The 13,128-nt window shown below is 53.2% G+C and overlaps 1 protein-coding gene across 2 annotated transcripts in view; it reads left to right on the top strand.

Moving 5' to 3' along the window:
* The first annotated feature begins 395 nt into the window (after positions 1–395).
* Positions 396–13,128, top strand: part of ABCG8 (ATP binding cassette subfamily G member 8) — an 18,051-nt gene continuing 5,318 nt past the window's right edge. For both annotated transcript variants that reach the window (XM_014447759.2, XM_023745893.1), the window contains exons 1-6: positions 396–458; positions 4,953–5,054; positions 6,373–6,523; positions 10,147–10,385; positions 10,863–10,995; positions 11,106–11,375. In XM_014447759.2, the coding sequence (XP_014303245.1) occupies positions 396–458; positions 4,953–5,054; positions 6,373–6,523; positions 10,147–10,385; positions 10,863–10,995; positions 11,106–11,375 (958 nt within the window). The remainder of the gene's footprint in view (positions 459–4,952; positions 5,055–6,372; positions 6,524–10,146; positions 10,386–10,862; positions 10,996–11,105; positions 11,376–13,128) is intronic.

Below are 13,128 nucleotides of genomic sequence, written 5' to 3'. Positions count from 1 at the left end.
GGTCAACAGGCAGCACAGACAAGAGGGCTTTCTGGTGCCTGACCTCCCGGAGTGGCCTGGGCGGAGGAGCCAGCAGCTGACGGCCCGCCGGCTCCTCACCAGGCCCCGGAGTCCCTCGCTGGGCCTGCCCCGCGGCAGGAAGGGGCTTGGCCACAGGTGGCATTATCTGATGTACCTTTAGCCAGAGTCGTGTGTTATCTTGGCAGTGGGCAGAGCACACATGCTGTGTGTGTGGGAAGGTTGGCCAGAGAGGAATGCTGGGAGACAGACAGTGGCTCATCAAGCGAGGGCCAGAGGTTGCTCAGCTCCGGGACAGAGAGAAAACACTGGCGCTGGCAGGTGGCAGCTAAGGGCCAAAGGAATCGCAGCAAGGGACGCCGACACTGCCGGGCCCCATGGCTCAGACGGCCCCGGAGGACAGAGGGCTGCAGACCAGGGCTGCTCCCCAGGATGCCTCGGTGAGTGATGGGGCATCACCTCCATCCTGCCGGGTGCGGGTGAATGGGGCCTTATTTTCCTCCCTCGGGAACCTTCTGTCCACAAGAAGAATGAGACCGAGGCAGCTGGACTCCATTTCCTGGGAGTTGAGCTCAGGATCTCAGCAGCAGTAAACCCATGAGAATGGATGGCAGGTGACGTCTGTGGGAACATCGGGTTTATGCTCAAAATGTGGCTAAAGCAGGCAGTTGTGCGATCCCAGAGAGAGCTGGAAGGGACAGGCGGCAGCCAGGGGCCGAGAGGCTGGGGTCCAAGGTTTCTGCCCTCATTCCACATAAGAAATGCTCACTGGAGAAATGGCCTTCGACTAAAATTGGGGTGTAGGCAGGATCTGAAGCTGGAGGCTAAATGGGAAGGTTGAAAGGATACTGATCCCCACCCTCCACCTTGCCTCACCCGACCCTACCTTCCTGTGTCTGCCTCCTCTGGGAAAGAGAGAGAGAGAGACAAGAGTCACCGAGGACGCCACACACCATGGGGAAGGCCACAGCCACCTGGCTGGCCTTGAGTTGCTGACTTGAGCCAGGCCCAAGGGACCCACCATTCCTGGTTAGCTCGCCGCCACAGCAGATGAGCAGCTCTGCTCTGGGAATGCCCAGGGGCCGAGCCCAGCAGGAAATGACTCCCAGGAGCCGTGACTGCCATGCGCACAGCCTGACAAGGATGTAAACTCCGCGGTGGCTGACTTTCTCCTAGAGCAGCGGTTCTCAACCCGTGGGTCGAAACCCCTTTGACGGTCAAACGACCCTTTCACAGGGGTCGCCTAAGACCATCCTGCATATCAGATATTTACATCACGATTCATAACAGTAGCAACATTACAGTTATGAAATAGCAACAAAAATAATTTTGTGGTTGGGTCACAACATGAGGAACTGTATTTAAAGGGCCAGAAGGTTGAGAACCACTGTCCTAGAGGGTCTGACAGTGCAGCCACCATGGCTTAGGAAGCCGACCTCCAGGAATGCAGGCAGGAATCCGTGGTGCCCATTCTCTTTTCTCCAATCCTGTTACTCGAGGTGCCAAGAGAACCAGAAGATGAGGCTACATAACATATGTCTAGATATTTTAAAGTTAAGCTAAAAACTATTAAATAAAAATAGTGTCTATCCTCTTACCTTCATGTACCTTCCCCACAACCTGGAATGCCAGGTGTAAATTTAAAACTTCTAGGACTTCAGCCCTGGCCAGGTAGCTCATTTGGTTGGAGCATCATCCTGATGAGCCAAGGTTTCTGGTTCGATCCCCAGTCAAGGCACGTACAAGAATCAACCAATGAATGCATCAATAAATGGAGCAACAAATCTCTCTCTCTCTCTCTCTCTCTCTCCCTCCCCCGCCCTCCTTCCCTCCCTTCCTCCCTCCCTCTCCTTCTTTCCCTCTTTCCCTCTCCCTTCCTCTCTCTCTCTTTAAAAACCAATAAATTAAAAATAAAATAAAAATTCTAGAACTTCTTGGAGGGACAACTAGAATATGCTGTCCCAGGGAAACCAGCTTCCAGCCCAAACCACAGCCTGTCTCCCTCCTCTGCCCACCCCCCAGCTCCACACGTGACCTCACACACCCGCCCTGCCCACCCACATTCCAGAAACACTCTCCACAGACAGATGCCGCCGTGGCCTGGGGTGCCCAGTTGGGCAGTACTGTCCGTCAGGAGGAGGGGCCTGGGCAAGGTCCACCCAGGCCCTGAGAGTGCACTTGCGGTCATTTGCTCAGGGGAATTTTGAGATTCTGGTACGTGGGGTGGCCAGTGTCCTTAGCCACAGACGCCTCAGTCCATGGGCGGGATCCTGACCAGAGGAGGATGAGAGGGGCCCAGGCCTCAGGGCAGAGCTGTGTGAGACCTGAGCGGGACATTTTAGAAAGGGGCCCGGCTGGTCCCTTCCACCGAGAGCAAAGCCTGTGTGTGTCCTCAGCACGTCACTGCTTGTCCAGGGCACGGGCTCCTCCTCTCAGACGGAGGACCCTGTGCTCTGTGCTCCCCAGTCTCCTTCCTCTCGATGCTCCGGCTGAGGAGTTTGATCAGAAGTTAACAGAAGGAGAAATTACAGTGTAGCCCAGCAGGAGCCGAGCCGGTTACCTACAAATAAACCTGCTTTTGCTTTTTCGGGTGTCACCTGTCAGAAATCCCAGTGATGTTCTGACAGTCGTACTGATTAAGATGTCAGCCGAATAGATATTTAAGTATTTGAAAAATACAGCGAGTTTGTCAAAACCTCAGGAAGAGTCTCACAAATCCTTCCTGGGAGCCCAGGGAAATATTTCACATGGAACAGGGGCCACAGATGCTCTTCTTCAGAAAGTCGAGCTGCCTGTGCTGCTCCCGAAGGCACAGTCCCCTGAGGGTGGTTGGGGTCTGGGCTGCCCCAACCGGTCCAGGGCGCAGGGGATGCTCTTTCCTCTGAGCCCCAACACTCTCACCTCCTCAGAGCACCTGCCTAACTGGAAAGTGGACCCCCCCCCCCGCCCCCGGCTTGAGATCGCCTCCCGACTCCAAACTGTCCGACTTTCCTTTCTCAGCAGCCCCTCCCCCAGAAGTCTAACCTGGGGAGGGCCAGATGTTTGTTCGCAGAAGCAATTTCTGAGCTAACTCATGCCTTATACTCATTGACTGCTATCCTTCCTGCAGATATTTGCTGTTTAAAAACAAGCAAACAGGATGCTTATTAGCCCGTAGACTCTCTGGTAAGGTAACAAAATTAAATGGTAAAGCTAGGTGCTACAGATGCTGGTGGTGGGGGTGGTAGGGGAGGGTCAGGGCCGGGCCGGGCTGGAACCCAGCAGCTTTCTGATCTGCTCTTGGTCTTCCCAGGAGCTTCCTTCTCTCCTCCGAGGGTGCGGACCCTCTCACCTCCTCCACCTCCACCCCTGGCTCATGTCTTAGAGGCATTAGCAGCTGGTGGTCGAGGTAGAAGTAGAAAGCTGGAGTTCTACTCGCTGGCCAGCTCTCTCCATTTAAAAACACATTTTGAAATATTTCAGACAGTTCAGTTGAAAGAATAGTGAACCCTCGTGTACTCACCAAGAGCCCGACCCCAAACCCCCTTTACCCTCCTCCCTTAAATATCCCTCTCCGTTCTGTTCCCCAAAGATAGGCCTTCTGCCGAATGAGCTGTTTATCCTTCGCACGTTTTCCTGTATAACTTAGGATCTTAATGGTAGTAGTTCTAACATTAAACAAGGTAAGTAGCGATGGTCTGCTGGTTCCAGACTCTCCCAGAAATCTCTGGGCCTCTCGCAGGGGGCCTGCCGCTGGCTGTCACCGTACTTATCTCCTTCCGCTCTCTGCTCTGAAGGTCCTTTCCTAGGACCTCTCGCCTCCACCATCGCAGCGAGGCTTTCACAAAGACTGGCTGGTGTTATTTTCACAGAAACCATAAGTCGTGTTGTTTTCCCACACAGCACCTTGTATACACAGCAAAAGTACACCCTGCCTGGCTGCTTGAGGCCAACCTGCCTCTACGCCTCGCCTGTCTTGCTCCATCCCAATTGCCTGTCTCACCCGCTAAAATCTAAGCTCCTCAAAGACTGCCTTTTCCACGGTCACATCCCAAAGTCCATGCCTGAAACGTGACGTGGGCTCCCAATAAGTGTTCGTTGGATGCTTGATTGATTGGCTGAAGGAATGCACCCGCGTGCGACTGGCATCTGTGAGGGAAGGAGACTAGAGGCAACAGGAACTCGTTAGCGAGTACATACTTTTCCCTGCCCTGCAGAATAGAGGGAAATTTGAATGCATTAAAAAACGGAAACTTTTCCTGGGCAGGGTTTTTTTTTTCTAGGCTGCAATGATTAAATGATTGAATTGATAAAATAGAAGGAATTCAGATCTGCAGATGGTTAGTACCATTCAAAGGTATCAGCTGATACCACAAAGCATCGATTTGTTTGATGGACGTTCAAATACAGCACCACTCCAACAATAATAGCAACAAGAAGGAGGAGGAGGAGGGGGAGGAGGAGGAACAGGAGCAGGAGCAGGAGAAGGAGAAAGGGACTTCCTTTGAAATCTCCCATCAGCATTTTCAGTAGCTTTGTTGCGCAAAACTCCTCATCAAAATAAGATGCAACTCTCCTAAGGATGGTGTCTTCATAAACTCGGAGCGTTGGCTTGTTGACTAGCGCTTTTCCTCTCACAGGCTGATATGGAAAGCCTGTTGGACATTAGGAGATACCAAGTCAGACGCAGGGAAGAGCAAGTCAAAGGCCGGTTCCCAGCCAGGAGCTGGACTGGGGGTGGGGGGTGAGGGGTGTCCTAAAGCTGTCTCTACGGGAAGAGGAGATGTGCCCTCATCAAGGCTCCCATTCTCTCCGCCTGCCCAAATCCATGTCTTGCCAATTCGGGATCTCAGCCACACTAGCTGCTGCTCACGCCTGCCGGGCCTCCCCCCAGCTTATCCTGTGTCCTCGGCAGCTTCTGAAAGAGCCCCCCACCTTGTCATGTCTCCCTGCAGGGCCTGCAGGACAGCTTGTTCTCCTCGGAAAGTGACAACAGCCTGTACTTCACCTACAGTGGCCCGTCCAACACCTTGGAGGTCCAGGGCCTCAGCTACCAGGTAGAGGCACACCTGAGAACAAGGTGGGAAGAGCGGGCAGAGAGGGCCAAGCAGTCCCCTACGTGCAGTGGTTCTCAACCTTCTGGCCCTTTAAATACAGTTCCTCATGTTGTGACCCAACCACAAAATTATTTTCGTTGCTACTTCATAACTGTAATGTTGCTACTGCTATGAATCGTCATGTAAATATCTGATATGCAGGATGGTCTTAGGCGACCCCTGTGAAAGGGTCGTTTGACCGCCAAAGGGGTCGCGAACCGCAGGTTGAGAACCGCTGCCTAAGTGGCAGGGAAGGGGGCCCTCTGCTCCCAAAGACAGAGCAGGGTCCGTGCTACTGCCCCGCGGGGTGGGTGCAAGCCCCACGGAGGCCCCTTCAATGGCACGGGGGTTTCCAGGCATAAACAGAGACTTGTGTTAAAACCTGAAGCAAACTGTGTGAACCTGTGGGGAGAAAAATCTCTAAGACGCTTTATTAACTGTATATTTTGAAACAAGTTTAGACTTTTGAAAAAGTTGCGAAAGTAGTGCAGAGTTCCCATTACCCTTTGTCCCCCTTCCCCTGATGTTACCATCTTGCTTACCCGTAGGCCGCAGCACAGTTATCAAAACGAAGGTATTGCAGTGGTAGGAGACTAGTCACTAAACTACAGACTTTAGGTAGATTTTTTTCACTTTTTGAATCTTTTTTTAAATGTACTGTCCCTGGAGCTAATACAACATCAGAGTGCAAGTGCCTTTCCCACACTTCCCCAGGGGCAGGCCCCAGGTGGCCCAGTTGGAATACGGTGGGGCCGGGGATGAAGGCCCAGTTCTGGCTTCCTGTGGAGGTGAGTAGGGACAAGCTCATGAGCCATGCCATGACCTCTCTCTGCACTGCCACTTGCTAGCTCTGTGCTTTACTAGCACTTACCTGCTCTGAGCTTTACTAGAACAGGGATTCCAATCATACCCAGGTAAGAGGTTTGCAATGAAGATTGAATGAGATAATGAATATAAATTGATTAATACAAGGCCTTGCACAGAGTAAACATTCGGTAAATTCCTATTATTATTGAGTGAAGGCATCGTTTTACTTCAGGTGTCTTTATTTCTGTTCTGCTATAACACACGTTCCCCATGTGTTATCTTCAGACTTGGAAATGGCAGCTCCAGGTTCTCAGGAGGGTGGGCTCGGCCTCCGTGCCTGGTAGAGCCCGGTGGGGAGCCCCACGGGCCTGTTGTATCAGCAGGCGGAGGGCTCCTGCAGGGAGCCGAACAGAAGCTCCCGAAGCTGCCGAGCCCCCAGCTCTCTGAGGAACCTTCTGATGTCTCCCCACAGGTGGATGCGGCCTCCCAGGTGCCTTGGTTTGAGCAGCTGGCTCAGTTTAAGATGCCTTGGGCCTCTCACAAGGACTCTTGTGAGCTGGGCATCCAGAACCTGAGCTTCAAAGTGAGGAGTGGGCAGATGCTGGCCATCATAGGGAGCTCAGGTACCGCGAAGGGCAGGTAATGGGATGCAGAATGGTCCCTTGGACAAATGGATGCTCTCACAGAACCCTTACTGACGAGTAGAACACTACAGCAGAGTGAGAGCACAGGTTCTGGGGCCGACAGACCTGGGTTTCAATCTCTGCTGCTCCATTCCCAGCTCTCAGGCAATTGCTGAGAAGCCTTGGTGTGGAATCAGGACGGAGCCTTTTGAAGCTGCAGTGTAACACCTGTATTGAGACAAGTCGAAAACCTCCCAAGACCCTCAGGCAGCTTCAGAAGTGAATGAGCTTTTCAGGGGACTCCTCCCCCACAAGAGCACTCATGGCTCCCCCACAATCAGATTCCGGTTACGGTCAGACAGTAGGTAGACACAGCCCCTCCAACTCTGGGCCCAAACTTCAACCATCTGCACAGGTCCAGATGCTTGCAGGGCCTCAAACAGTCACTTCCACGGGCCAGACTTGGCATTGCAGAAGGCGGGGTGGAAGGGGGCTCGGGGACCAGAGTCCACTCTCATCATTGTCTCCTACCATTCTTTCTCCTTACCTGTTTGGAAGCATCTTCACAGGAGGGTTTTCAAATTATCTAGCCCTCCATATTTCTAGAATGTCTTCCCCTGTCTTCTGCTCCCGCCCCCCCCCCCCCCACACACATGTGCGCGCACACACACACACTCCAAGGACATACATTTCATGCAGACCTAAAACTTTGGTCTCCTGATTATAATCTCAAAAAGAATAATTTCTCCCTTACATCGTGTTAGAGACAGCACTTTATTTCCTTTCATTAATCATTACCAGAAGGACAGATTACTCAACTTTTTAAACATCAGCTCCAAATTTTTACAATCTTCGCATCGGGAAGTTCTGTTTATTGTCTTGCCAAAGATCAAATGTGTGTAAATGTACTTTGTCACTGGAACACTCCCACAGGTCATATCCTAGCTGCTTGTGACCCCGTCCCTGCAATTCTGACCTAAACGAGAAAAAAAGTAGATACTTCATAGGCCAGTTTTATTTTTGTTTCTAACTCCTGGTGGCTTTTCTTGTTTTCTCTGCTTTCTCTTCAAGAATTAATCATCTAGGACAGCGGTTCTCAACCTGTGGGTCACGACCCCTTTGGGGGTCGAACAACCCTTTCACAGGGGTCGCCTAAGACCATCAGAAAACACATATATAATTACATATTGTTTTTGTGATTAATCACTATGCTTTAATTATGTTCAATTTGTAACAATGAAATTGGGGGTCACCACAACATGAGGAACTATATTAAAGGGTCGTGGCATTAGGAAGGTTGAGAACCACTGCTCTAGGAGACACATGGGCTGTTACCAGGCCATCTCGCTGCCCAGAGCCCGGCAGCTGTCAGCATCCCTGGTTGGGAGATGCTGCACTGAGCAGCCTCCAGGTCCTTTGACCATAGGCTCAGTGGGGTTAGCTTCATGTTTACTTGGCAAAAATTATTAAGATGATTTCTTAGAAAATTTTATCAATAATACCTGTGACATTTACTCCACTCGGACAAAATAATTCTGGTTATAGTTTTTTTTCTATCTTTATTGTTGAAAGTATTACATATGTCCCCTTTCCCCCAATGACTCCTTCTAGCAGGTCCCTGCCCCCAACCCCAGGCCTTCACCACACTATTGTCTGTGTCCATGGGTTATGCATATATGCATACAAGTTCTTTGGTTGATCTCTTCCCACCCACCTACCCACTCCCCCTGAGATTACACAGTCTGTTCCATGCTTCTATGTGTCTGGATCTATTTTATTCATCAGTTTCTAGTTATAATTTAAAAAATAAAAACAGCCCAGGCATTTTAGCGTCTTCTATGGAATCAGCAGTGCAAAGGTGTTCTCCCATAAATGAATTTACTGCCTCAGAGATCCCTTTTATGAGGATCTCCAATGCAAGTGTTTGCTCCTGGTTCAGGGGGGTCTCCCCAGTCGTACCAAATGCTGGAAAGGCACCCACTGCTCTCACTGTTGGGGTTGCCGAAGGAGGAACGCACGAGGCCAAAAGGGGTAAAGAATCATGAATTTATTAGGTCATCTGGAAACCCAGATGGGCTGAGCCCCAAAATGGTGCCATCACCCAAAGACCGGGAGTCAGAGGTGACCTAACACTCACCAAGTCTTGTTTGGGAAACATGGCCTTTCCCCTCCTGACTGGGAATCCCACAGTCCCGGCGAATGTTGGCAAAGTCCCCTGCGCTCCCAGAACCTGGAGCTGATGTCCGAGGCTGAGCAGGGCCAGGGCCCACCTCTCTCGGTTCTCTCCTGGCTGCTTGGCTCCACCTCAGTTCTCAGGGACCTTGAAAGAGGTGCATCCAGGAGGCAGCGTGCAGGTCCCTTTCTACCCTGAAAACCTGTGATCCCTGTGCAGAAGGGTCCCTGGGGAAACTTCTTGATTTTTATTTTTTTGCACAGAGGCCCCGGGGCTGCCTGCAGGAGGCGCTTGGTTTGTGCCAAGGACCTGTTACCTGACATGTGTTGGCACCTTCCTTGTTGGGAAACAGCTTGGAAGACTTGCTCTCTAAAAGGGATTTGTAGGCAGGCTCCCACCTGGGGCAAGCAGACAGGTTCTTTCCAGCTCTGTCCCAAAGGTGTTCTCAGACCCTGAGCCCAGTTCTCTTTCACGGTTTAAATGGCTGTCAAAGAGAGTCTATCGAGCATCCGGAATCCTGGTGCAATGTGTCACTTCCCCAAACGATAGCGATCTCTACGTCATTCAGAAGTGGGTGGTATGCATTTGTGAGCAATGATCATTGTTTTGTTGTGTTTTTGTTGTTGTTGTTGTTTTTTAGAGAGAGTAAATAGTATCACTGATAAAAATAAGAGCATGTAGGCCCTGGCCAGGTAGCTCAGTTGGTTAGAGCGTCATCCCAATACCCCAAGGTTGTGGGTTTGATCCCTGGTTGTGGCACATACAAGAATCAATGAATGCATAAATAAGGGAAACAACAAATTGATCTCTCTCTATCTATCTCTTCCTTCCTCTCTAAGATCAATTAAATTTTTTAAAATAATAGCATGTAAAAGGTGGAGAGGAACTCAGAACACACATGTATACTGTGCTGTAGTTTTAAAATCATTCCCACATTTATTTCTTTTCTATTTTTTCTCCCTAATCTCTGAAAATAGATTCACTTTCACATTTTTTAAAAGACATCCTATGAATTCTTCAAATTAGTCCTTCCCACAAAGCCAGCTTCTGAGCCAAACGAGTTGAATGGTGAAATGCCACTGGCACAGTTGCCAGCCCCAAATAGTTCAGCTTCCCTGTGCAGTTAACGTCAGCCCTGCTTCTGAGAGAGGGGACACACTCCAGGCACAGGCAGGCCTGTGGCAGCCCAAACTCCATCCTTCTCCTGCCACTCAGCGCCTGGCGGGCCTGGCTTCAGCCCCCAGCATCACTATGCCCGCGTCACTGTGCTCAGGTTGGCTGTGGGCAAAGGCCTGGAGCCCCAGTGCTGGGCTGCCCCATCCAGGGCTGCGTGCGGTGCCCCTTCCCTAGGACCGGTCCCTTCTGTGAGGACCGACAGCCCAGGGTCACCGTGGCTTCCAGGCTGGCCCCGCAGACTGTGATCTCAGGGATGTCTCTGGTGGCTTTGCAGGTTGTGGGAGAGCCTCTTTGCTGGACGTGATCACTGGGCGAGGCCACGGTGGCAAAATTAAGTCAGGTCAAATCTGGATCAACGGGCAGCCCAGCACGCCCCAGCTGGTGAGGAAGTCTGTGGCCCACGTGCGCCAGCACGACCAGCTGCTCCCCAACCTGACTGTCCGCGAGACCTTGGCTTTCGTGGCCCAGCTGCGCCTGCCCAGAACCTTCTCCCAGGCCCAGCGTGACAAAAGGGTAACTGACCCCATGTCCCCAAAAACCATGACATCCTCCCCCTCCCTGCCTCAGGACCCAGCCACCAGTGGTTTGAACAACCCAGCTCACCATCCATCCATCCATCCCTCCATCCATCCATCCATCCATCCATCCATCCATTGTAGGCTCAGCCCTGCCCTTCACCAGCCTTTAAAGCCCCATAGCCCTCTGTAAGCCACCTCAGCCCAGTTGGTTCCCTTCACAGCAGGTGCCATAATGTGTGATGAGCGTTTGTTTTGTGGTCCTCCGTGTGGGCAGGGAGTCCATCTGCCTTGTGTCCAAGTCACAGCCACATTCCCAACACACGACATCCGCACATGGGCAGAGTCAGGGGACACAGTGTATCAGGGAAACGAAGGCTGGGGCTTTAAACCCATCCAGACACGCAGGTGTTTTGATACTTTGGAGCAAAATACGTCTGGCCCTGAGCGAGGCCCGGGCCCCTCTGGTCCTCAGGTGGACGACGTGATCGCGGAGCTGCGGCTGCGGCAGTGCGCCAACACGCGCGTGGGGAACACCTACGTGCGGGGGGTGTCGGGGGGCGAGCGGCGGAGAGTCAGCATCGGGGTGCAGCTTCTGTGGAACCCAGGTGAGGGCTGTGGGTGCCGGACGGGCATGGGGGGCCTGGGTCGCCCACCTGGCTTAGCCTGGTCTAGACAGGCTCCTGCCCACTTACCAGGCTCCTCTCTCCCCCGGAAGGAATCCTCATTCTGGATGAGCCCACCTCGGGGCTCGACAGCTTCACGGCCCACAACCTGGTGAAGACCCTGTCCCGGCTGGCCAAGGGCAACCGGCTGGTGCTCATCTCCCTGCACCAGCCGCGCTCCGACATCTTCCGGCTGTTCGACCTGGTCCTCCTGATGGCGTCGGGCATCACCATCTACCTGGGGGCGGCCCAGCACATGGTCCAGTACTTCACCGCCATTGGCCACCCCTGTCCTCGCTACAGCAACCCCGCTGACTTCTACGGTGAGCCAGCCAGGCCGTGGCCTGGGACACAGGGCTCCCCAGAGCCTGGTGGATAGATTAGGGGGCGGGACTGAGGGTGGGGGTGGGCAGAGTGGGAGCTAGCATCAAATGCTAGAAATGTGGCCTGAAAAAGGCAGCTGCTGACCTAGCCACCCCTCTGCACACACAAGATTAAAAACTTGACGTGTGCCAAGCTGGAGCGGGTGGAATACAAGAGAGTTTGGATCAATGTCTGGAATCATGGCCTTTATTCAGCCTCTATACCAGCGGTTCTCAACCTGTGGGTCACGACCCCTTTGGGGGTTGAACGACCCTTTCACAGGGGTCGCCTAAGACCATCCTGCATATCAGATATTTACATTACAATTCATAACAGTAGCAACATTACAGTTATGAAGTAGCAACGAAAATAATTTTATGGTTGGGTCACAACATGAGGAACTGTATTTAAAGGGCCAGAAGGTTGAGAACCACTGCTCTATACAGAAACAGGATATTTGAAATTGGGAGGCCTCCAGGGAATCTTAAAGCTGCATCCACAGAGGCAGTGAGCCAGAAGGCGTGGGGTGGTGTGGGGGGGTGGGGGGGCGGGGAGGGCCCGGGGTGCAGGCCAGCTTGGGGCCTTTGGTGGTCTCAGCCAGTGAACCTCTAGATGTGAAATGGCTCTGCCAGCACCGGAGAGGCCCTTCTGCTTGGGTCCTGAGCCCTCAGCCTGTGGCCCTCAGGGGACACATGGACACTGTCCTCATTCCTGTGGGGAGAGTTGCCTCCCAGATGCCGGCCCTGAAAGCAGGTGCCCAGCCCTGAGTGCGGGAGAACGCGGTGCTGCTGGGCAGGCCGCACCCGGGTGCCAGGGCTGGGGAAGCAGCGGCCACGGCGCACCCCACAGCTGGCTGCGGGCCCAGCCTTCTCCCAGGACGGCCTGGCGTAGAAAGGGCCCTACCATAAGCATGATGACAGGGACCCCCTCCTTGAGGGCAGACACAGGGCCCTGGGGCACCCCACCAAACAGGGTGTCCCTTTGACCCTCACTGCCCTGCCAGGCCAAGGTCACCTCCATCCGCACAGATGAGAAGACGGGAATCCAAAGAGTTAAACACCTTGCACAGCTGTAAGGCACAGAACTGGGATTCCCAGCCCGTGTGCCAGGCCCTATTGCCCATCCTCCTCCTCCCAGTGTCCACCCTCCAGCCCTCCCCTAGGAGGACGGGCACTCTCTCCACCCGCCAGCCCTCACCCTGTGCCCTCGCACGGTGTGAACTCACCTAGAAGTCACCCCCCTGCCTCCTGTGTCAGGTGCCAGCCGGGCTTCCTGCCAGTGTGTCATCCTCAGGCCAGCCGGCCCAGATAAGGGGGCAGAGGGCACTTGCCAACCTGCCGCCGGGAGGAACTGCAGTAACCCCGGAGCGGGGTTACCAGAAGTCAAACACCCATATCAGACCTGAAAAAACTTGCTTTTTCTTTACTTTTTATTATCATCTTTTTTTTGGGGGGGGGGGCGGCTCTTGCCGATAAGACCCTTCCCCTCACGGGGTGTTGGGGGGTGTGGGCAGAGCCTAGCGGTGCCCAGAGCCTGGGGTCCTGAGCTCCAGCCCGGCACACCGAGGGCACACGTCACAGTTCACAAGACCCTCCTAGACATGGTCCTGCCCTGAGAGGTGCCATGAGGATGGAGGAGGGAAGAGGCAGAGAGGTTCAGGGGTAACCCCAGCCAAGGGAGGGATGAGGGAGCGTTGGGGCTGGGCTAGGAAGG

The sequence above is a fragment of the Myotis lucifugus genome, unplaced genomic scaffold, assembly GCF_000147115.1.
Source record: "Myotis lucifugus unplaced genomic scaffold, Myoluc2.0 scaffold_6, whole genome shotgun sequence".
NCBI lineage: Eukaryota > Metazoa > Chordata > Mammalia > Chiroptera > Vespertilionidae > Myotis > Myotis lucifugus.
The sequence above is the reverse complement of the archived record's forward strand: the minus strand, read 5'-3'. Positions and strand labels throughout refer to the sequence as shown.